Source organism: Pelodiscus sinensis, chromosome 5, assembly GCF_049634645.1.
Source record: "Pelodiscus sinensis isolate JC-2024 chromosome 5, ASM4963464v1, whole genome shotgun sequence".
Classification (NCBI taxonomy): domain Eukaryota; kingdom Metazoa; phylum Chordata; order Testudines; family Trionychidae; genus Pelodiscus; species Pelodiscus sinensis.
The window spans coordinates 111,378,528-111,404,099 of NC_134715.1; the positions used below are offsets into that span (position 1 = coordinate 111,378,528).

At 42.9% G+C, this 25,572-nt stretch overlaps 1 protein-coding gene across 7 annotated transcripts in view; it reads left to right on the forward strand.

Moving 5' to 3' along the window:
- The window catches only part of STK32B (serine/threonine kinase 32B), a 288,545-nt gene extending 263,483 nt beyond the window's left edge, over positions 1-25,062 (forward strand). For 6 of the 7 annotated variants that reach the window (XM_014576105.3, XM_014576106.3, XM_006128198.4 and 3 more), the window contains one exon: positions 1,893-2,424. In XM_014576105.3, coding sequence (XP_014431591.2) covers positions 1,893-2,031 — 139 coding nt within the window. In that variant the 3' untranslated portion in view covers positions 2,032-2,424. Of the gene's footprint in view, positions 1-1,892; positions 2,425-24,929 lie in introns of those variants that run through there. The other variant, XM_075930748.1, reaches the window with a different exon arrangement.
- Positions 25,063-25,572: the final 510 nt, after the last annotated feature.

A 25,572-nucleotide genomic window follows, 5' to 3' on the forward strand; every position in this document is an offset into this window, starting at 1 on the left:
AGAAATAGAAAGAAATAGAATCTGAGCCCCCCATCTGCATTTCATTGTCTTGTCAGCATAATTTTAAAATTATGACACTTAAGTATCATAGCCTGTTTTTTAAGGATTTTCTTTTCACCCTGACTGAAACCATTTGCCAACAAAAGAAGACCAGGAACAAAAATTGTTACGTGAAATGGAGACGTGCTCTCCACACTATTCTGCAGCATCCACTCAGTGGCATTATTGAGCTTCATTCTCAGGACCAGCCTGTGAATTGCACCCTGTAGCAATGGGCAGTGGGCATGTGCTGAGACTGGACATGGAATGACCCTCTAGTGAAGCCCAAAATGATCCTAGTGAGCAACTGCTAGCAGCTCACCTGTTTGCTCCCCAGCAAACCTCTCCTGTTTCCCCCAGTGATTTACCAGAGACTGGAGTAATTAGTTTGGCCAGCTGTGTTGTCACAGCAACCAGCGGGTGAACAAACAGTGTATCAAACAGTGGGAAGACTTAGTGAGCTCTCACTTGCCCGAGACCCCCACATCAGGTTTGCAGTTAGCACCCTTCTCCATTTAAAGCACTGGGGAATGCTGATGTCAGGGACTCGAACCCAGATGGCATCCGTTCGTTGTCTGACCGCAAAGAGACAGGCAACACCAGCAAGGTTTAATCATAAGCTCTTTATTGAAGAGTGCACACAACAATAGAGAGCGGCCCGTCTCCAAAGAGAACAAGCCCCGATTTTATTAACAGGTAGGCTTATATAGACAGTTCCGTCGTGTCATAGACTACTCGGCTAAGCAACCCACCCCTCTTTATCAGTTAGAAACTTCTAGTATCCATGCACACATGGCCAACTATACATCATGGCCTTAAGCAATTCATAAAGCATCAGCAACTTTCTTATCAGCCCAGAAGACAAGTACCAGGCAACAAGGAGACAGTTTGTAAAGACCAAAAGGAGAACATAAACAGGGAGTTTGGAACAAACAGGGGAAGAGCAGAAACAGGGAGTTTCCTTATCAGTTCTCAAAACAAACTGTTCCTCATCACAGCAGGTACAAGAATGCAGCTTTTTACTTATCTTACTTTTGCAACTTAAGCAAGCACGGCTCCAGTTCTGCCCAGGGACTACCCAAAAACCTTTGTTACGTCTGCTTTAGCATAACTGCACTAGGCCCAATTTTCTAGGGCCTAACACTGGGGTACGTTACCACGTCACGTGTATATTCAGAGCACTGCACAGACAAAGGTGTCAGTCTTCATGGAGCCCTGGGATAGTGCCATCATCACCCTCGTGTCACACTTGGAGAAGAGGGCTGAGCACTTCAGTGATGGGCTGAGCACTTCAGTGATGCACTGCCACTCAGTGAGTCAGAGCCGCTGATTTCCAACCCTGGGTAAAGCCAGGCAAGTACTGTTTGGCCCCAGTTAAAATGGTAGGTAATTGCCACCACAGTAATCCCTTAGTCATTTGGGTCAGTATGGGAGAGTGAGCGGAGCCATGGCTACTTCTTTACACACTCCTTTTTCCTCCCTCCCCCACACATTCCTTGTAGAGGAGAGACCCAACTGGGGCAGAGTGGTAAGAGGGGAGGGGGGGAAAGGAGGCCCTTTCCTTGACTAGCTGTTTTCCTTGAATGGAAGCAGGATCAAGCCACGAGAGAATACATTAAAAGCCACCGCACCTCTCAAAAGGTGGAGTTCCCCACTGGTAGATAAATAAGAAAAGTGAAAAAAGGGGTAGAGAGAAGGCTAGGGATGGCAAAGAGATCGAACAGGTGTAACTGAGGGCACAACTGGGCCCTCTGTACCATGGAATATGTAGCTATCCCTAAACCAGTTGGCACAGTGCTATGATATGATGATTTGTCCACAATTGTTATATGTATAATTTTAATCCCTGGTAGACTGAGAAGACAGCAGGAACAAAGTGGGCAGACATCTAGTCTGGAGAGCAGAGCATCCCTTCAGACACAAGGAAAACTTCAGGATGGGCGCAACAACAACCTTCTTGGACATGGGTGCACAAAAGGCTGCAGCAGCTAGTTGGACACACCTCTTGTTGCACAGTTTACCACTGAAAGGCCAGTGAAGGCTCATCTCTGTGCACAGCTTGATATTTTGCCTTCCCTGCAGGAAAACTAACTCCTATGAAAAGGGCAATCCCATTGCTGAGTACAACAAAGATACAAAGCACACAAATTGGGAGCTCAATTTACACAGATGTCACTGTTCCTTTTTTGACCATGGTACCAGACAAATTACCATTAGCAGCAAAACATAAGTGTTTTATATGTTGCCCCTTCTTTTGTAACCTCTTCAAAATCCTGGAACAAAACTTGAAACAGTTCATTTGGACATTTCTCCGAGGTTATCAGATTTCTGGTTACTTGCAGGTACAGTGTTGTGTCAGGGCCAGCTTTGTCCTTTAAGATCTGACATTATCCAGTGAAATACTCTGCCATTTCTGTTAATTAAAACAATCCACTGAAACTGGATACTGGAATTTTGTGAGACTGCTACACAGTGTGAACATTTACCATCGAGGTCATAAATGTATGTATACAATGTAAATATATGTAATGTAGCGTGAAATAGACCAAATATCTAAATTTAATTTAACTACCTGAAGTGAGTTGAAATAGCATGAATGTATTCACATTGTTCTTTACACTTTATACATTCTGCTTGATAGTCAAAGACTTGATCTTTGTCTCATTAAAGTCAATGAAGTTTGCTGTTGATTTTAGTGGAGGCAGAATCAGACATATTGATAGTGTATTATTATGAAGGTGAAAGATCATCGTTAGGATGCGCAAGCTAGAACTAAAAATCTGAAAACTAAAAATGTTAGAAATTTGCTCATGTCCATAATGTTTAGAAAGAAAGGTGTTATAAACTGTGAAAAAGTAATGTGTCTTGTTTCCACTTATCAGTTCTGGTTAAGAAATGTCTTGAGTAGGGAAAAATACATCCTCTTAGGAATAATGTTGATACAAAACACTTTTTAAAAACAAAATTGTTGACACCTCCATATATTTATGGTACTTTTATAATTTGGTACATTCTCATTTTGTTAATAAATGCATAATTGTTCTGCTGTACTGTGCTTTTAATATTTTTAAGATCAACATCTGTAAGCCAATTTCCACTTTCAACTTTTAAAAAAAAATAAATTAGACTTTTTAGAAGTGATGATAAGCATATTTTCTTTACAGTACTTTCTATATGTATTGATTATAACTTAATTTTTTACACAAATCCTATTTTTTCTTTATAAACTGAGTCTATTTTTAGATTTGGTTACATATTATATATAATTTTTGGCATAAAACTTTCATAATTCAGATTTGTACAGCTCCATGAACTGATGCAGCTTTCCCATGAATAACTTAACAGCTTACAAGTCTAGTGTAGTGAAATAGAATGACTTTAGATCTGTCATCTGAAAATGATGTTTGTTAATTGCTTAGCTATGGCATAGATTGGAATAAACACAAATTCAAGATAAGGATCTGAATTTTTTCTCGGCCCACAGAGGGCAACTTTCATTGTCCAAAATAAATCTTTTTGCTTATCCTTTTTTTAAGAATAATCTTGTTCTTGCTTAAAGTTTGTTTCTCTTAACAGGAAGCACAACTGATACAATTTCACATGGTTCCTAGAGACTCCCATATTCCTACTGTAATTTAAATGAACATACAGGAAATGATCATGCAAGTACACATATGAGTGACTTCTTTTTGAGTAGTCCCATAAAAGAGAACGGTACTACTCACATTAGTAAATGTTTGCTGGATCAGTCCTATCTATGAAATTTATAGGTAGCACCATGAAATACTTGTAATACATAATGGAGCCAGAACAATGGTAATACACATTGTAATCATGATTGTTTGGAGTGAAATTATATTTCTGTTACCATTGCCTATATTTGGGCTTGTGCATCATTGGCAACATAAGGGATTCTGTGTGCCTGCGGCAAGATGTAAGGAAAGTAATGATCCACTCCAGAATTTCTTTATATCAAAATTTCATCAACAAATAACTGAGGATTTGTCCTGAGGTTGAGATATAATTAGCAGGAGGAGCAGACAGCCAAATAAGGTCTGATCCTGCAAGTTTGCTGAAGCCAAGAGGGATTTACACCTCATAGAAGATACTTAGGCTCTAACAGTGTAGTCCTCCAGTGTGTAGTTCTGCTCTTAAACAGGCATTTGGAGGGGAGGGGGTCCATGCTCAGTGCTGCTCCATTTAGGAAGCAAATATGTTCACTTTTCATGAAAGCTCATGGACCTAGTATTCACCCTTCTCCAACCAATCTGCATTCACTGGATGCTGAAAGGCTAGCTAGGTTCTTGCCATTCTGCACACCATCATTACCAGCAAACTTTCTGGAGGTCAATCTGTGGCCTCCAGTTTCTCCTGTAGAAGCTTGCTGATTTCCAGCTATAACACCTGTGCAAAATCATAACCATCCACATATTTGTGCCAGTGTAGGTGATTGGCCCAAAATTGGAATGTCTGGTGATGATGCCCAAGAAGATAAGAGACCCAGCTGCCACTGCTGTCAAGGTGGTAAGAATAGTAACTCATTTCTATCACTCCAGATGAGAATTAAACCAGCTCTCAAGCAGTAGAGCCAAGAGAGCATTTCATATAGTTACTTTGGAGATCACACCCATACTTTGGACCCAACTCAACTCCTCTTGAAGTCAATCGGCATCTTTCCATTGATTTTAATTTGAACTCTCTAACTGATTTCCAGCATAAGGTAATAGAAGATTAAAGAGCAAAAGAAAGAGTTAATTTATCCTCTAAATGTGCTTCATATATCCTTGATGTCATACACCTGTATTTAGTAACAGAAATGGGAACAGGAAAAAGAGGCCGGGACAAGCTGAAGATGAGTCATGGATAATTATTCCAAAACACAAGGATGACCTGGAGAGGTCAAAGTGAGGAAGAAATACAACTGAAAGGGCTCCCCAGGGCTCAATCATCCTTTATAACTTTACCATCCTGCATGATCTCAGATCACTGGGCTTGTCTGTTTTATTCAAGGCAGAGCAATACTTTATTTCCGGGGTAAAATATCTGAGTCACATCTTTGAGCAGACTAGGGTGTGGGTCTAAACAGCTTGTTGGTATTTTTTATGACCATATTTTAGTGCAGTGGCACTTGCTTTTGTAAATTTCAGAGCTGAAGATACACAACCCCACAATAGTGCCAGGGCAATATGTGCCGGATACTATCTTCTAACCAGTTTTCTCTTTCTGTGTTGGATATTAAATATCAGCACATTACCTACAGCGTTCGAGTATTGTCTTGCTGTAGAAATGGCTCATCTGCAAGCATGACAAAAATGATTAAGGGACAATTACCAGGACTTTGGTCGTGGATCCTAGGACACTTTGGGCAAGTACCTCAAAGAATTTTATAATCCAGTCTGTCTCATAGGCAGCAATTCATTTAGCTAAATAATTTAGCTTTTTTTCTGGTTGCAGAATGCATACAATCACAATTTTGAAATTGCTTGGTCAAAATTGTTTACATATTTTAGATTCTTACTTTATAGTAAAAATTCTGACTTGATAATAAATAGAGGCCTGTGACTATTTGAATTGTGTTGATGAATTATTAGTGGGTAGATAAGTCACCTGACATGATTTCCATGGCCTCATTGGATGAATGCACAAATACCTCTAGTCTACATCTACACTGCAGGTCTACGTCTAGACTGGCATGATTTTCCGGAAATGCTTTTAACGGAGAAGTTTTCCGTTAAAAGCATTTTCGGAAAAGAGCATCTAGATTGGCATGGACGCTTTTCTGCAAAAGCACTTCTTGTGGAAAAGCGTCTGTGCCAATCTAGACGCACTTTTCTGCAAAAAAGCCCCGATCACCATTTTTGCGATCGGGGCTTTTTAGTGGAAAACAAATCTCAGCTGTCTACACTAGCCCTTTTGCGCAAAAGTTTTGCGCAAAAGGGACTTTTGCCCGAACGGGAGCAGCATAGTATTTCCTCAAAACGTACTGATTTCTTACAGTAGGAAGTCAGTGCTTTTGCGGAAATTCAAGAGCCAGTGTAGACAGCTGGCAAGTTTTTCCGGAAAAGCAGCTGATTTTCCGGAAAAACTGGCCAGTCTAGACACAGCCCAGGCTTCTTGCACAAGAACTATTTTGTGCAAGCATTCTTGTGCAAAAGGTCTTGTGCAAGAGCGCATTCACACTGCCATGTGCTTTTGTGCAAGAGTGTTTATGGCAGTGTAGACACTCTCTTGAGCAAGAACGCTCTGATGGCCATTTTAGATTATACCAAACTGGGTGGGGTTGCAACTTCTTTGGAGGATAGGGACATAATTCAAAATGACCTTAGCAAGTTAGAGAAATGGTCAGAGGTAAACAGGATGAAGTTTAATAAAGAGAAATGCAAAGTGCTCCATTTAGGAAGGAACAATCAGTTCCATACATACAAGATGGGAAGCGACTGTCTAGGAAGGAGCATGGCGGAAAGGGATCTAGGGGTCATAGTGGACCACAAGTTGAATATGAGTCAACAGTGTGATGCTGTTGCAGAAAAAGCAAATATGATTCTAGGTTGTATCAAAAGGTGTGTTGTAAGCAAAACTCGTGAAGTCATTTTTCCGCTCTACTCTGCACTAGTTAGGCCTCAGCTGGAGTACTGTGTCCAGTTCTGGGCGCCACATTTCAAGAAAGATGTGGAGAAATTGGAAAGGGTACAAAGAAGAGCAACAAGAATGATTAAAGGTCTAGAGAACATGACCTATGAAGCCAGGCTTCCTGAACTGGGCTTGTTTAGTTTGGAAAAAAGAAGATTAAGGGGGGACATGATAGCGGTTTTCAAATATCTAAAAGGGTGTCACAAGGAGGAAGGAGAAAATTTGTTCCTCTTGGTTTCTGAGGACAGGACAAGGAGTAATGGGCTTAAAGTGCAGCAGGGGAGGTTTAGATTGGACATTAGGAAAAAATTCCTAACTGTCAGGGTGGTCAAATATTGGAATAAATTGCCAAGGGAAGTGGTGGAATCTCCCTCTCTGGAGATATTTAAGAACAGGTTAGATAGACATCTGTCAAGGATGGTGTAGACGGAGCTTGGTCCTACCTTGAGGGCAGGGGGCTGGACTCGATGACCTCTCAAGGTCCCTTCCAGTTCTATGATTCTATGTCCAGTGTGAATTCATTTAACACCATTCAGCAATCATGCCTATGTGCCTATTCAGGGGTATAATGGAGCATAAGATACAAGTTGAACATTTCTAATCCTGCACTTTCTGGTCTGGCAACATCTGTGGTCAAGCTGGATTTTAGTTAGCCAGATGTCCACTGATCATGGGTTTGACCAAGTTTCCTGCTGTCCCATAAAATTTCTTTACAGCCACCAGTCCTAATTCTCAGTGTTCTGTGCTGTTATTTAGCTCTAATTTACCCCAAATGTCTTCTAAGAGACCCCTGAGCAGTGAAAGTGGTGGTAATGCTGCTAAACAATATTGACTTTCATGGTTGGGCAAATTCTCTGGTTTTACACCGGTCAGGTCCCGAGGGTGCTGGACTAGAGATGTTTAGCCTATATTTGTATAGAAGATAGCACCAAAAATAGAGCAACTTCTGCAGCTGACTACTCTCCATAGCATGCAGGCAGGAGGAGAGTGGGCATTAGCTAGAAGTACAGAAAGCCTTAGCTCCAATCCACCAACGATCTAGTCAGTACATCTTAGCCTGCGCATCAGGGGGAATCATCTACACTCAGTCCTATGTGTTTATATTATAGGAATGATACAGCTGACTTTCCCTACAGAGTAATCCCAATCTGGTACCAAGTGTGAGACTGATGCAGCACAACCCCATTCAGGTCCTTGCCCAGGGCTTGTAGCAAACCGTTGATTTAGCTCTTACAATCTGACTCAATATTCATGGAAATCTTTTTGTGGAATCTACTTTTCATATGAGACTTTGTGAGAGATTGATCTGATTTTTAAACAAGTATTTTGCAATTAGACTTCTGGCATGTACTGTGATCGCTAAATAATAATGAAGCTCTTATGCAAATTGTGATTAATCATCTTTGCTTCCATCACAGTTATGTTCCTTCTCTATTACTGATTGGATCAACTTTTATTTTTTATTTTTTGGCCAGCAGGAAAAAATTGTTTTGATATTTTTAGCAATCATTTAGTAATGCAAATTAGGTTGTTATAATCATGTTTATGAGAAAACACACACTCCAATCAGGATCTTAATAGTGACTGATATTAGTTATGCTGTCTATGGTAATGAACTTAGCTCAGTTCATTTTTTATTTTTAATTTGTAAGAAAGAATATGTCTAATCAATTAGAGCATTTTCACAAAATAGCTAAGCAGTCATCACAAGTCCTTTCAGAGAGTCAAATATAACATTTTAAATACAGAAAGTTTCTATTGTTCAGAGATTTGATTTTAAAAAATTAATGAAGCATCATATAAAGGTCCTAAGACATACATGGTATTTAACATGCCTTAGAGGAAAACAGACCTTATGACAAATAAAGCCACTCCACAAGCCCAACCCTGGAAACATTTTTGCACATGAATAAGTGGACTCTGATGAGCAGTTCCATTGACTAATGCATGGAACAAAATGACTCACATGAATACATTTACTCAGAGGCATAAATGTTTCCTGGTTTAGGCCCAACTTGGAATTTAAGTTATGGAAAAAAGTGTTTGTGTTTCTGGGGTTGGACAGAGATTTCACTTGAAAAATGTCCTTTTTTAATTATAAACAATTTTGTGTTCTTGAAATTTTGCAGCAGTGGTTATTTTTTTTACATGAAGAAGAATCCAGTAGAATTTTATTAGCAATTATAACTTCCTTATGCGATTTTAAACCAGAACATTGAATTCAACAGCAGGGATTGCATTTTCCTTCCAGTACTTTGAGATAATTTTCATAGAGCCTTATTCAATTTTTGGTTTAGGTTTATATTGTCCCGGTTAGAGACATATTATGCCAAACATAAAAGCCACTTGCTGCCCCAAGGAATTTACATGCTAAATATTTGAGATATAACATAAAGTTAGTACTATGCAAATGGAGCAAAGGTTGGTTAGAGAAGCAGCTATCAGTAAAATCATTGTAGGTATAATAGGTGACAGTTAAATACAGCCTTATTGCATTGTTCTCTTTTAAATTCTATACCACTTTACACACACATGAAATTCAACTTTCACTTGTATGAAGTTGTATGAAGTACAGGTTGAGCCTCTATAAACTGAGACTCTCTGATCTGGCTACATCTGTGGTCCAGAAGGACCGAGGATGTTCCAGGACCAGAGAATCCCAATGGAGGGCTGGTGGCTGGGCTGCCAGATGGGACCGGAGGAGCCCAGTGTGCCCCAGCGAGGCTGTCTGCTGGGACTGGGAGCCTGGCGTGCTGGGAGCTGGGCTTCCCAGCTCAGCAGGAAAGGTCAGGGGATCGGCAGGGCAGTGGGGCTGTTGGCAGGGATGCGAGCCAGCCAGGAGGTCAGTGTCTGGTCCAGGGCTGGGGTGGTTGGTAGCAGGAGGGCCAGATATGACCTCACCTGGTCCAGAAAAATCCTGGAACTGGTCAAGTCCATGAGATGCTTGACCAGGGAGATCCAACCAGTAGAACTGAAAGGGTAGGAAAGAAAGAGGGTGGTGTTCTACTGGCTGCAGCTGCTATTGTTTTCCTTCCTCTGAGCGAACTTGGGCCCACTAGACCACAGGGATTGGTAACAAATGTCAGCTGCTGCAGGATGGACAGAAGGGAGGTGAATAAAGTTTAGATGATAAAATATATGTACAAAGAATAGTATCTTGTTTCCTCTCAGCATCCCTTAGCCACACCAAAGTTGCTGAGTTTTAGTCACAGCCTCTGGGGGATATTTGCTTAATGCTGGAGGTGTACCGGTAGTTCGGAATAGGAAGCCTAGTCCGAACTACCTAGTTCGTGCCGCGTGTAGCCGCGCGGCACGGGGTTCGAACCAGCGGGGTTTTAAAAATGGCGGCTCCCCGCTTATGCAAATGAAGCCCGGGAAATTCAAATCCCGGGCTTCATTTGCAAGTGCGGTATGCCTACATTACCCCCCTAGTTTGAACTAGCAGGGTAGTGTAGACATACCCTGAAAGAAAATCTGCAGTGTTGTCTCCTGCTTTGCTTCTGCTCCCCAGTCTTGCCCCTCTCTCCACTACCTCACTTTCTGACCATGGCAGGCATGTGAGAGAGCAAATTATTGACACTTCTGCCTTCTCCCTAGTCACTCGGATAATTATTTCTCCCTGTTCCATTTGCCACACATGACCAATGAGCAGAGGAGAACTGGTTATAAACAGGGCACTTGGCTCTGTTTCTGACCGAATGGGCAGCACTGACAATTAGTGTGACTGAAGGGAAGAAGTATTGTCAACTTCTAATAGTGCTGGGAGAATCAGGGGAGCAGGCAAGCATTTCTCCCCCTTCCTCAAGGTGTCTTCCTCCTCTCCCTTACCTCCAAGCCCAGTGTCATTTAGCCTCCCCACAGGAACCTCACTAGCTTCTTTCTTCCCTAGTCGAAAGCACTGTGGTCTCTGTGAATGCCTCAACTTGAGAAAGGATTCCCAGGAACTTCACACTTGATGATAATTAACACCACAGCCTTCCCACACCTTCAGCATCCCCACTCCCAATCTGTCTACCTAATCTGTAAAGTGCTTTGGGATCCTGCTGGCTGGACACTGCTGTTCTTTTTATCTCAGTGCTATTCAGTCCAACAAGAGTCCTCCTAGACTCAAGGTAATTATTCAGTTTAGTGAATGATATCGGTGTCACTCTGCTCTTCTGTCAGCCTGTGCTATTTACCATTGTGGTCTGTATCTAATACTACCTCTATGACCCAAGGACATTATTATGTGGGCTGCAGGTTGATCTAGTGGCTTAAACTATCACACAGTGGCATTACCTTCCAGGCAATACTGAACCAAACCTTCACCATCTTGAAACCTCCCCTTTCAAACACATCTGTCTTCACTGATTCTGCCCAAGCCAGGCACTCCATATTTCTGGCTCATTTCAATTAGCATTTCTGAAGAAGCACTCATTTTGCCTGCTGCACAATTATGCACCTGGTGAGTCAAACTCCTGAAAAGTGCCTTGTGGAAATGCTGATATTTTGTTAACAAAAGTTATCCAGTCTGAGTGGGCAAAATTTGAACTTGCTTATAGCTGTAGCTCATACAGACTACTAATGCACAGAGGTGATTATTAATGGGACTCTGAAATATGTGTTCATTCTATTTAGGGACACAAGCATATTGGGTAATTTTCCATGGAACTAAAATAATCATAATTACCCAGTCTGGCTACGTCTAGACTGGCATGATTTTCCAGAAATGCTTTTAACGGAAAAGTTTTCTGTTAAAAGCATTTTTGGAAAAGCGCGTCTAGATTGGCACGGATGCTTTTCCGCAAAAGCATTTTTTGTGGAAAAGCATCCATGGCCAATCTAGACGCACTTTTGTGCAAAAAAGCCCTGATCGCCATTTTCGCAACCAGGGCTTTTTTGCGGAAAACAAATCTCAGCTGTCTACACTGGCCCTTTTGCCCGAATGGGAGCAGCATAGTATTTCCGCAAAAAGCACTGATTTCTTACAGTAGGAAGTCAGTGCTTTTGTGGAAATTCAAGCGGCCAGTGTAGACAGCTGGCAAGTTTTTCCGGAAAAGCAGTTGATTTTCCGGAAAAACTGGCCAGTCTAGACACAGCCTCTGTGTATACACAAATGCCCCTTTACCTGCCTGAATGGTGCACAGAGGAAGGCACACAAGCAAATATTGTGCACCTTCTTTCAAAGGGCTTACAATAATGTGACCCTACATATTTATATGTGAGTAGCGTTGATTACCATGGATCAGAAGTAAATGATTTTTTTAAATTATTTTCTACTGAAATATGTCCTTTGTTTTCAGATCTCCCCAAGAAAATCCAGGAATTCTGTACTTTGAACTGTTTTAAAATTTCTGAATTGTAAATAGAAGTCCGTGTAAAGCTCAGCCTATGTTCAAGTAGGGGGCTGGATGTCTGGTTTTGTTTATCAGAATGTCCAGTTGAAAAGGGACTCTGCGGGCTCCAGGAACACTGCTGACCTCTCTCCCTCAGGAGCCCTCATTCTGGAAGAAGGGAATGCAGAGAGGGGTAAAGAGGCTGAGGCTGGGACCATAGCAATGAGTAGGGGTAAGAGTGGCTCCTTGGCAGGGGGCCAATTTTTGGTGGTGGGAATTGGCCTGCAATGATCAGATGGAGCTCCAGCATGAGGTTGACAACCATGGCCAGGAGCCAATCCCCAGGTGCAGGGCTGGCAGGCAGGAAAGTGAGCCTGGGGTCATCAGTCAGAGCAGTCCCAGACTGAAGCCTTCTCCTATAGGGTGACAATATTTCCCTACACTGAAAACAGGCTCTGTGGGGCTGTCCCAAGCTACCTGATGTCATCACTCATCCCCTGCACCCTCATAAACATTCCTCCATGCCCCCCAATAGAGCCACATGGGGGGTGGGGAGAAGAATGGCTCTGGCTGGGATCTGGGCAGTAAAACAGGATGCCAGCATGTGAAACTTTTGCACTCAGAGCCAGGCAGTGAAGCCATTGGACTTTAAGCCACTTAACAGTGTGATGCCCCTTTGGGGGCTGTGATAGCAGAGGTGCAAGACGTAGGCTCCAAGTAGTAGGAGGCCCAAGGATATTCCAGTGAGCCACCTTAGTGAGATGGGAGGTAAGTGGGATGCCATCTTATCAGATTTTGGTATGGTGGGAAGGCAGCAACTCCTGGCTGGTGAGAAAAACGAGTGATGGGAAGGATGTCACTCTGTGACGTGAGCAACATGGAACAGGAGATGGGCAACAGGAGATGGGGAGAAGGAGTGTCACTCTAGGCTGGTGGAACAAATCTTGTGGAAGGGTCAACTGATAAGTTGACAAGCGCAAATAGGATAAATGCCCAGTTTTGCCCCCCCAAAAATCGGAATGTCAGGGACAGTGCTTAAAAAGGGAACAGTCTCCACCAAAAGGGGACATATGGTCCCCTAATTATAAAGAAAGAGAACAATAGTAAAATATCACTTCGCCAGAAAACCATGGTACACCCATATCTTGACAAATCTATGCAGAGCTCGTAGGCCCATCTCAAAAAAAAAGAGAAGAAGAAGCTAGAGTGGAATTGGAAAAGGGCAACAAATATGATTATGGATGTGGAATAGATTCCCTATACGGAGAGATTAATAAGACTTGGACTTTTTCAGCTTTGAACAGAGACAAGTAAGGGAGATAGGATAGAGGTATAAAATCATGAGTGGTACGGGGAAGGTAATTCATGAAGTGTTACTGATGCCTTTTCATAACACAAGAATTAGGGTCACCGAATGAAATAAATAGGTAGCAGGTTTAAAACAAACAAAAGGAAGTATTTCTTCACACTGCACAGTTAACCTGTGGAAATCTTTCCCAGACAATGTTGTGAAGACCAAGTCTATAAACTGGGGGTCAAAAAAAAGAAATAGCTAAGTTCATGGATAGGTCCATCAATGTCTATTAGCAAGGATTATCAGAGATGCAAAACCATGCTCTGAAGTGTCCCTGGTCTATGATTGCTAGAAGCAGAATGGGGGACAGGCGAGGGTACACTTGAAGATTACCCATTCTGTTCATTCCCACTGAAGTGCCTGGCATTGGTCACTGTCATAAATCAGGATACTGAGCTAAATAGACTATTGGTCTAACCCACTGTCAGGGCCAGATTGCCACTTAGGCACATGGCTACAGGTGCCAGCATTTTAGGGGCATTTTACCAATCTAAACCTGTGTGTAATACGAAGGTCAGCTGTAGGTGCAGTGGGAAGGGGGAGGTGCTGAAGCTGCCGTGTCTATGTGTCTATTGTGTTCTTTATACATACTAAGGCTGGAGAATCATAGAATCATAGAGCTGGAAGAGACCTCATGAGGTCATCAAGTCCAGCCCCCTGCCCAACTCAGGACCAAGCCCAACTAAACCTCCCCCACTCTTCTCTTTTGCAGATTAAACAAACCCAAATCCCTTAGTTGCTCCTCATAGGTCATGCGCTCCAGCCCCCTTATCAATTTGGTCACCTTCCGCTGGACCCTCTCCAATGAATCCACATCCTTTCACCTCATAGCCTGGTGATGAACAGCTTGCACTGCTGTCTGATTTTCGTTCTGCCATTGGCTTACAGTGTGGCATCTTTATAGACAACCTGCTTGCAATGTTGTTTCCTATGTTTTACTGATGTTTTCACTCATAAATTTCTGGTCACATCTGTTATTTACCTGACTTTTCAGTACGTAGATTAAATTCTGCTAACTTAGGCATCCGTTACTTGCTGCTGGTACAGAGGTGGGTAAATACTCCCCTGTGAGCTGGATTTGGTTCCCCAGTGTTAGCCCCTAGCAGGACACCATCATTATATTTATCTGTGTCTCCACAGGTACTGGTGATTGCAAGTCCTGTGGGCTATGGATCACCATTCCCAGCAAAAGGGAGCTGCAGGAAGTGATGTCCTGGACCGCACCACTTCCCGCTGCTCCCATTGGCCAGGAACAGAGATCTGCAGCCAATGGGAGCTGCCATCACCAGTACCTGTGAAGGCATAGGTAACTATAGTGGTAGCAGCCCTCCAGGGGCTAACTGTGGTGAACTGCTGCTGTTTTATTGCCCACCCCCATGCTGGTATATTGCTAAAAATAATATTCTTTGCTTTACTATTTTTGTAGCAATTGACAACTCTTTCCTGGTAATTTTTAGCAAGCTATTTTCCCTCTTTTTAACATGAGTCTGGTTCATAGGCTAGCTATTGGGATCACATGAAAATTGGGTTTTTAGGTCAACAGGAGGCAGGCACAAAACACCCAGAGGGTGCATGCCTTCCAGCTGTGCTCCAGGCTCCACCCCACTGCACCAAAGCCCTACCTTTCCCCACCTCTTCTTGCCCTCACTGCATTCACACCCCTCCTCTTCTCACCCAGTTCCTTCCCCTGCCTGGGGGCATCCTGTGTCCTCCCCACAAATGCTGTGAAACAGCTAATCATGGCAGGTAGTAGGCAGGGGAAGGAGGAGGAGATGCTGGCTTGTGAGGCCCACCATCAGGCAGGCAACACTGGGGTGGGGGCTGGATGGGAGCTGATAGGGAGGCTTCTGGGAGTGCTCAGCACCCGCCAATTTTCTCCTGAGCGTGGTTCAGGCCCAGGGCACCCATGAAGTCAGCGCCTATGGTTGTTACTAACTTCCTGGGGTATATCTTTATGATGAACTGAAAAGCTAGATGCAAGGCTGTAGTGTTATTTAACACCATTTTCTACCCCATTCATAATACTGTTTTTGTTTCTTGGCCACTGCTGTGCATTGAGCAGATGCTTTCATTAAACTTTGCACTGTGAAGCCCTGATCTTTTCTACTGAGTGTTTTCGGTTAATTTAGAGACCAGCAATGCGTACAAGTTATTCAAATTGTTTCTTCAAACACACTTTACCTTGAATTTCCATCTACCATCTGGTGTGAGTCATCTTGCTTTGTTAGAAAAATAAACAAATATGCTTCGTTCATACCACAGAGAAATCAGTGTTCTTCAAGATCATATCCATATCATTTGGTTATAGCTAGACAAATAGCACAATTGATTCTGTTTTTAATCCTTTAATAAAATAGAGCAATTTACTCAGTTGGCAGCCGATAGCAATAATGCCTAAAGCTTTTTATCTGTAGTAGCCTGCTTTAGCAGCTGCCCTTCCAACTATCCCTTAATTGGTCAGTAAGTACATGTATATTTGGCAGAAGGTTTATTTTAATATCTGCTGAGGACATTTGGACAGCAAACAAGTGCACTTAAACTTCCTGAAGAAGCCAATCATCGATTTCTCTGTGCAATAAAAGTACTGATGATGAATCCTGGAATCTTTTCCACAACAGCAACCTCATTACAGGACATAGCTACATTTTAAATTTTGCATTAAGGCAAAGTTACAATGAAACCTCATACATTTGGCTCATTTTTAATGGAGTAGTATCTTCATTGAAAGAAATTAGTTGTGATCAGCTTTAAAGGAATCATCTTCTTATTAGTTGCCTGTCAAAATGTATGGGCAAAGGAAAGCATTCACGGAAGTAAAATATCAGATGTTTTCTGACAAGTGTCCCAAAGAAACTTTGTTTTTTCACACCAAATAGGAAGCCTAAAATACAATGAAACATAACAAAATCTGAAGCTAGAAACTTGTAACATATACCCCATCTTTACTTCCTAGAATTTGAGAACTGCAAACTATCTATTAGACAGGACAGAAAATGGATTTAGATTAGGCAGAAAGGGAAAGAACAGAAAAGATTCTAAGAGGTAGAAGCACAGACTCTTCTCCAGGATGGCTACGTCTACACTGGCCCCTTTTCTGGAAGGGGCATGTAAATTTCACCAGTCGTCGTAGGGAAATCCGCGGGGGATTTAAATATCCCCCGCGGCATTTAAATAAAAATGTCCGCCGCTTTTTTCCGGCTTTTAAAAAAGCCGGAAAAGAGCGTCTACACTGGCCCCGATCCTCCGGAAAAAGTGCCCTTTTCCGGAGGGTCTTATTCCTACTTTGTAACCGGAAAAAGTGCCCTTTTCCGGAGGGTCTTATTCCTACTTTGAAGTAGGAATAAGACCCTCCGGAAAAGGGCACTTTTTCCGGAGGATCGGGGCCAGTGTAGACGCTCTTTTCCGGCTTTTTTAAAAGCCGGAAAAAAGCGGCGGACATTTTTATTTAAATGCCACGGGGGATATTTAAATCCCCCGCGGATTTCCCTACGACGACTGGTGAAATTTACATGCCCCTTCCGGAAAAGGGGCCAGTGTAGACGAGCCCGATATGTATTCCTTGGTTTTGCATTTTATAATGTTTTGCTCTTGAATGTTGCAGCTTCCTGAATAAGGTTAGTTTCTTTAACATCAATAGGTAAGACTTAGCCAGACACTGATATTTAAACAAGATGAATAGCAATTATCAATAGATGGACTTCAGCTTGAATTTTCATCCAAGTCTGTTGAAGTGTTTGAGCTTTCTTCTTCACCTCACTTCTATCTTACATAATCTTCTCTCTACTCTTTCCCACCACAGCCAGACAGGTCTTTTCACCCTCTGAACTTTTGATGGCAAACCTAGGCCCTCTGGTTCCCACTAGGGATGTAATAAACTAGTCGACTATCTGATAAGCAAAAGCTTATCAGATAGTCGACACACTAGTCGACTTGTCGCTTCCCCCCCTTGCTGCCTCTATCAGAAAGAGGCAGCAAGGAGAGAGAGAGAAGGGGATTCCTGGGGGAGCTGGCTTAAAATCCAGTTTCCTGAGATCCAGCTGTGCGGGAGGGAGCAGGGGCACAACGGCAGCGTTCCACCTTTGAAATGTACAAGAGTCCCCACTGGTGCTCCTATACATTTCAAAACGGAAGTGTCAAATGGAGCCTGGGGCCAGCGGGGGATTCAAAGGATACGTCTAGACTACAGGCTTTTGTCGACAGAAGTTTTGTCAATAGATACTGTCGACAAAGCTTCTGTCGACAAAGAGCATCTAGACTACATCCAGTTCTGTCGACAAAGCAAGCCGCTTTGTCGACATGACAGTGTAGATGCAATGGACAGCGTAGCTGAACTAATGCCTTCTGTCGACAGAACTCTGTTGACAAAAGGCGTTATTCCTTGTAGAATGAGGTTTACAACCATCGACAAAACTGCTGAGTTCTGTCAACGTTAGGTCGACAGAACTCAGCGGCAGTGTAGACGCAGGTATAGTTTTGTCGACAAAAGTCCACTTTTGTCGACAAAACCCTGTAGTCTAGACACACCCAGATTGACATGATATGGGAGGTTAAATCTGTAGTATAATATCAAGGAATAGTCCTAGGGCAAGGATAGGTGATTATAAATATTTACACATCTCATAGGGGTGCATGAATACCAACTTTGCTTGCTTCATTGGTTGTACTAGTTTAACATGGGATAGGCACTTGCTATTTAGAAGTAGAACATCTTAGGGCTTGGCTACATGGTGAACCAAGCGATGATTATGCCACACAACAGCTTGTCATGCACTAATGTTCCCTGCCATATGAACATTATTATGACACAAACTCTTGGAATACAGTGTAGCCTAATACACTTTGAAGCCGTGGCACATTAAGCCGCACCCCAAGACTTTGTGCTGCTGGGATGTCCATATATGATGTTAGTGTGTGACAATCTGATGCACTGTAGTTTCACACCCTGGCTTAACCTGCCATGTAGACAAGACCGTAACTTAGTATTTACTTACGATTATCAAGAGCTTTAAAAGTAGGTGCCTAGAGCCAAATACTCAACTACTGTCAAGTGGCATAGCACCCCAAAAATTAACGGAGCTTTGCCAGTTTACACAAGTGGAAGAACTGAACTCATAGCTTTTAACTGAGTGCCTAAAAAATAAGTCTCATTTTCAGAAGTCCTGGGCTCACCACAATTATTGTAAATTGCTGTAGGGACACATTTTATTTAAATGTTGATCAATAGAAAGAATGTAGTAGATTGTGTATGTGAATTCTCTCTCTTCCTTAACCTCTTTAATGATAATGTGTCACATGTGCTAGTTCATTCTGGCCATTGGAGGTGATGTTAATTAAAAAATATGTTTGTATTTCCATCCTGGTTCAATATGAAAAAAAATATTGCTTTTCTCCACTACTAGGTTTCTTTAATAAAAAAGAAATTTATAACATTCAGTTCACTTTCTTTTCTCCTTTTAAGTCCATAAAAAAGAAAACTACATTTGAGACTGCTACTAATACAATTTAACTATTATACCCAAAGGTTACTCATTAGATAGATGGCGATGATCAGTTGCTCTGGGTTTGAATATTTCTTCAAGTTCTTTCAATACGATTTCCTGACTATCTCCAGAATTGGCCACATTAGATTATATAATCTTTTGAAAATATAAGTTCTTCCTGTCCCTCCAAAAAGTCACACAGTTGAATAAACTTGTAAGATGGAAGAAAACTAGTCCTTCCAATTTTCTTTCTCCCACCTCCCACCTCTCTATCCTACTACACTTTTTCTCTCCCATCATACCCCTTCATTTCTCTTTTTAATAGCCTTATCTTGCATTCTCTCTTTACCCCACTTTAGTGTCTTCCACAGACAGCGATATGTATTCTATTTCCTGGCTGTCATCTATCTCTACTCAGGCTCTCAGAATCCAAGATAAGCAGATGTGTGCTATTTACTAGCCTTGATGCTCCCATGATAGGTTTCTGTCTGAAGCCACTAGATTCCAAATAAAATAGCTTCAAAATTCTGCAATGTGCCAGAATTGCAAGATTTATTCCCCCACCCCATTATTTTAAGTCCCTTGGGCTGTCTGTGGACACACACTCAGGTTGTAATGCCAGATCTATTAAAGCGCTGCAAATGCAGGCATTCAGAGCCTAAAGAATAGCATGCAGTGATAAAAAGATAGTGTGTCTCTTCTAAGAGTAATGTTCTTATCCCGATGCTGATCAGCACTAGGGGTACGTCTAGACTACAGGCTTTTGTCAACAGAGGCTTTGTCGACAGATACTGTCGACAAAGCTTCTGTCGACAAAGAGCATCTAGACTACATCCAGTTCTGTCGACAAAGCGGCTTGCTTTGTCAACATGAGATTGTAGACGCAAAGGACAGTGTAGATGCAATAACGCCTTCTGTCTACAGAACTCTGTTGACAGAAGGTGTTATTCCTCGTAGAATGAGGTTTACCTCCATCGACAAAACTGCCAAGTTCTGTCGACGTTATGTCGACAGAACTCAGCTGTAGTGTAGACGCAGGTATAGTTTTGCTGACAAAAGTCCACTTTTGTCAACAAAACCCTGTAGTCTAGATGTACCCTAGCTGATGTCAAATATCCCTAGTCAGTGCACACTTACACATAATGTCAACCCCTATTATGAGTACAGCTAAAAGGTTACTCACCTTTTCATAACTATTGTTCTTTGAGGTGTGTTCTTCACATCCATTCTGATCAGATGTTCGCACACACAGAAGGAGCCTGAGGGTCAGTGCTAGTGGTCTGGTGACAGGAACTGGTGTTGGGGGGTCCAGTGCCAGTGACTGACTGCTGGGCTCTGGGGCCAGTTGTCAGTGCCAGTCCTGTCAGGGTGTTGTGGACAACTGTCAAGTCATCCTCACTGCCATGGAGATAGATCTCTGTATCCATGGTGCCAGACATGTTCCCGCTGGACTCAGTGCTGAGGAATGCTGTCATGGTAATAAGGGATCGGAAATGGTGCCAGGCAGTGTCGGGCTGGTCACTGGAAGTGCTGCATCACGACGGCTTTGCCTGTAGATAGTAGTAGTCTCAACAGTAATAACCAAAGACTGCACCACAGTCATCTCTATGAGAACTCTTGTGGCTTCAGAAGTGTCTGGGGTGGAAGATGGCTCCAGCACCTCCATGTGGCACTGTCCTGCCATAGAGTTCCTGTGTGCCTTCTGGGGCGCTAGAGCCAATGGCACTGACTCTTGCTGTCTGGAAGCCGAGTTCTACCTCGGGTGCAGATCCCTTTTATACTGCTGGGGATTGGTGGTGCTGAGGGCTTCTCACACTGAAGTCCATTCTTGGTACCACGTCACATGCTCCGCACTCAGGTCCTGAGCCGTGGCCACCTGAAGCCAGTGAACAAAGTGAGGATTCTGGGCGCAGATGCTTCAAATGGAAATCCTGCTTCTTTTTCTTCCTAGGTTTAAAAGCCCTGCAGATTTGTCACCATTCAGTCTAATGCATCTCCCCCGGTCACTTCAGACATAGAGTAGTGGGGGGGTCACTATTTGGCATGGGCTTGTGGCATGTGCCGCAAAACTTAAAGCCTAGGCTCGCAGCATGCCTCAGAGCCCAGGAAGTGATGAGGGGATGGGAAAAGATCCCACTTACAAACATCTGTACTATCTACAACTATATCTGTGCTAACAACTACAAGATAAGAAAACAAGAACTACACTAGGTAATTATGCAAAGGAAGCACTTGCAAAGCGAGAGAGATCCATTTCCAATGGCCACCATGGATGATAAGAAGCTCAACAGGGCAATATATTGAATGCCATGAGTAGGCCACTCCAGGGGGCTCCCCAGCTAACCCAAAAAGAGCTGCTCAGGGAAAAAGCTTCCAATGATCACATACATGGTGTGCAAACACACGATTGAAATGGATGTGAACAAGCTGTCAAAGAATTATTTTTCTTTTTAAAATTTCAGGCTTTCATTTGGTCAGAAACCTGAAATAAAGAAGATTTTAAAAGCAGAAAAGGTTAAATTTTGGCTTGCCAAAATCCCAACCAATGAATTTCAGTTCTGTATTATGTTTTTTCAACAACAATTTTATTGAAATAATGTTGTTAAAGTTGACATTTTCCATCAAAAGTATTTTAGAGGAGCCTTACTATGGACACATTCTACCAAGAAAGGCTGACATGCTAAGGAGATTGCAGCTCTCTTGGGGTATGTCTACACTACAAAGTTAATTCGAACTAACAGACGTTAGTTCGAATTAACTTTGATAGGCGCTACACATGCAAACCGCTAGTTCGAACTTAATTCGAACTAGCGGAGCGCTTAATTCGAACGAGGTAAACCTCATTCTACGAGGACTAACGCCTAGTTCGAATTAAGCAGTTCAAATTAAGGGCTGTGTAGCCACTTAATTCGAACTAGTGGGAGGCTAGCTCTCCCCAGCTTTCCCTGGTGGCCACTCTGGGCACCACCAGGGAAACTCTTCTGCCCCCCTCCCGGCCCCGGAGCCCTTAAAGGGGCATGGGCTGGCTACGGTGCACGTGTCAGGTGCAAGCCTGCCAGCACCCAGCCAGCAGACCCTGCACCTGGCACGACACGAGCCAGCCACCCACTGCCACCCAGCCCTTCGCCTCTTCCCGGGACCAGGCTGGCGGCTCCCGGGAGCCTGCCCGGGTCCGCAAGAGGCGGGCGCTCGCCTGGTCTAGTGCAGACATCGTGGACCTCATCCATGACCTCTGCACTAGGCACAGGAAAGTGGCCGTCTAGGGCAGGATAGCTGCCAGCCTGGCCACCCAGGAGCAGGTTTGCATGAAAATCAGGGTGGTCCAGTGAGACCCCTGAGCTTAGAATGGCCGTACTGGGTCAGATCAAAGGTCCATCTAGCCCAGTAGCCTGTCTGCCGACAGTGGCCAACACTAGGGACCCTGGAGGGGATGGACTGGAACAATGACCAAGCCATTTGTCTCGTGCCATCCATCTCCAGCCTTCCACAAACAGTGGCCAGGAACACCATTTCTACCCCCTGGCTAATACCACTCCATGGATCCAGCCTCCATGAATTTATCTAAATTCTCTTTAAACTCTGCAGCAAGGAGTTCCACAGGTTGACTATTTGCTTTGTGAAGAAGAACTTTCTTTTATTAGTTGAAGCCTGTTACCCATTCATTTCATTTGGTGTCCTCTAGTCCTTCTATTATGGGAACTAATGAAGAACTTTTCTTTATGCACCCTCTCCACACCACTCGTGCTTTTATAGACCTCTATCATATTCCCCCTCAGTCTCCTCTTTTCTAAACTGAAAAGTCCCAGTCTCTTTAGCTTCTCTTCATATGGGACCTGTTCCAAACCCCTGATCATTTTAGTTGCCCTCCCCTCTCCCACTCTCTGTCTTCCCCTCTCCCACCTCCTTTTCCCAGTCTCCACGAATTTTGTTCAATAAAGAGAGTTTCTATTTTTGAATACAGGTGTCCTTTATTTTGTACATCAGGAAGGGGGGTGAGGGAAGGGTAAGTGGAAGGAGGTAAGGGAGGAATGGGGTACGAGCCCCCGATGGGGAGGACTGGGCTGGCTCTGCGGGCTCCTCGGGGCGGAAGCTCTCCTGCAGCCCCCCGATTGACACCCCCCCGGATGGCAGCCTGCGGCAAGTGCAGCTGGGCTGATGGCCGAATGCTGTGATGTGCCAAGTGTGGGCACTCAGGGCACTCCAAGCCAGGACTGCTTGCAAGCGGGGAACCCCTGAGAACTGTCTGTCCGGGGTGGGGGTCAGGTCGCTTTAAGCACAGCCCTCGGCTAGCCTGAGACAGCAGCTCCACACTCAAAGTCCTAATCTGATGCCCTGCCGGCACTGCTTCCGGCCATCCTTAACCTCGGTTCAGGGTCCACTCAATGTGGACATGCTAGTTCGAATTAGCAAAATGCTAATTCGAACTAGTTTTTAGGTCTAGATGCACTAGTTCGAATTAGCTTAGTTCGAATTAACTAATTCGAATTAAGTTAGTTTGAATTAGTGCTGTAGTGTAGACATACCCTTGGAGAGATTTGAAGGTGGCATCAATATGCAGTGTGGCTATATCCGTTTGTAAAACAGGGAAGTGTGCATTTTAATAGCCACAAGCAAAGCTTGAGAGCTGGGAGAAAAGCAGAGCAGCATCCAAAACAAGCTGAAGCACATTCATTTGCAAACTAAACAGACCATTTTGCAATAATCTAAATTTGTAAGCAAGGAAGTAAAGGAAATAAAAACGAGCCTCAGAACGGGATCTTGTACAATCTATTGCAAAGCCTTGAAGCTAGCGTGTAATTGAAGTCACTAACACAGCTTTAACTACAGAGACAGGGGACATTACAATATAAGAAAATAGCCATCTAACAAGCAAAACATGCAGAGGTGTTTTGTTTGTTTGAACTATACACTGTGTATTGAATTGGAAACCTACCCAATTATGTGTTAATGAGATGAAGTGCAAGGTCCATCTCAATTACCTGTTCTCCAGCTCAGCTACATGCAGAAAAGAGACCAGTGTTCAATTTATATTCACAGTATGATGATGGAGACATGATTTGGGTTCTTCAGGTGAAAGAATATTCTTACCAATGAGACTTAAGTTATTATGATGCTTACATCTGATGTCAGCCGAGAAGGACTATTTTTGTCTAGATTGGAGCAAACCAAATCTTAATATCGGTATATGCTGCTCTTCTCAGTTTATGTCACTTTGGCTGGAAGGGGTTATAGAAAACAAGGACTAGTTTACAAAAGTACTTTCAAAATCATCCATCTTCTCCAATTTTAAGAGATGCTTACCTATCATGCCACCTGGATAGTCTTACAGAGATTATATACTATTTTGGGAATTGATTATATTTAATGATTACTTCTGCTGTCTGAAAAGTTTGGTACAGAAAGGAGGAAAAAACATGATTTTGTTAACCTCTCTCTAAAAGGCAGTTTGGTGAACCTCATTAACAACAAAGCTTTGGGGAGGAGGTGGGGGACAGGAAGACAGAACTGTGCACCAGAGGAGAGCAAAGAAAAGGTTAAATATTAATTAGGGGGTCTGTAAATGAGAGTTTCAGGAATAACAAAACAGAGGGGAAAGTAATGGAATGAGTGGAGCCCTTCTATCAATATCATCAAGGTACCAAATAGGTCCCTTCCATTTAGCAGATACAAGAGAAGCCACTGATCCTATTAGGGATCCATTTCCTTGGAGTGATGAAAGCACCTGTGTGAAAACAATGGTGTCAGCTGCAGTAAAACGTTTCTTTTTGCTTTGAAGGTTAAAATCTGCTCAATACAAACCCATCAGACTGTTTTCTTCTGACACACTCCTGGAAGTCATCCCCACTGACATTCTTCTCTTTAAATATGGCCACAGAGTCATGACTTGCTAGTGAAGAATGTTCTTCTTACTGCAAATAAAAAATAGAATGATAATTAAAATAGTTTTATAACAATCAAATCTATGTATTTCCACCTCTTTTTAATTGAACATGTCTCTCGCTTACTACCAAACATACACACATCATTACTTGACATCTCCTATTTTAATTTCCTGCTGTCAGAGGTTTATAAATTTGCCAAATTGTAACTGTTTGGTGAAATTTTTCACAGTGTCCCAGGGTTAAACTTTTTGGAAAAGTTCAGCCAAAATGGTTCAGCCATTTCCAAGAATGAGGAACAAAGTGAGAAGGTGGGTCAGGGTCTGGAGAGACTGTGACTGCAGGGTAGAGAGAGAAACTGTGACTTGTTATGCAAGTGTCTTGAATGAGGAGAAGATGCTGAGACTGGTTGAGTACGGAGAGTTTGGGACTTGGACAGTGAACATGAAGAAGGAGACTCGGACTGTCGGACAAGGATACTAAGACTGGGATACGGGGCCAAGAGTGACTTTGGTATGGAAACTAACATTCCCAAGACTCACCATTTCCCTGCAGTCAACAAATATCTGTAAAACCAACTGGCGTATCCCTCTCTGCTGTTGGACCACAAAGCACTCTCAGACTTTAACACCAGACTACAAAGGGAAACCTCTGAACTGTCATTCATGCTTAAATTTGACACTTTACACCTGGGTCTCAACAAAGATGCTAATTACCTTACCCATTACAAAGATAGCTTCCCCAATTATCACTTCTAATATCATTAGCTCATAGACATTAACCTCCCCCCTCATCCCCTCTCTGTTCTGAAATTTGATTTGTCCTTTTTATACGTGTTCCCTTTTTTTGATTGTATCCCTTTGGTATATATGGTC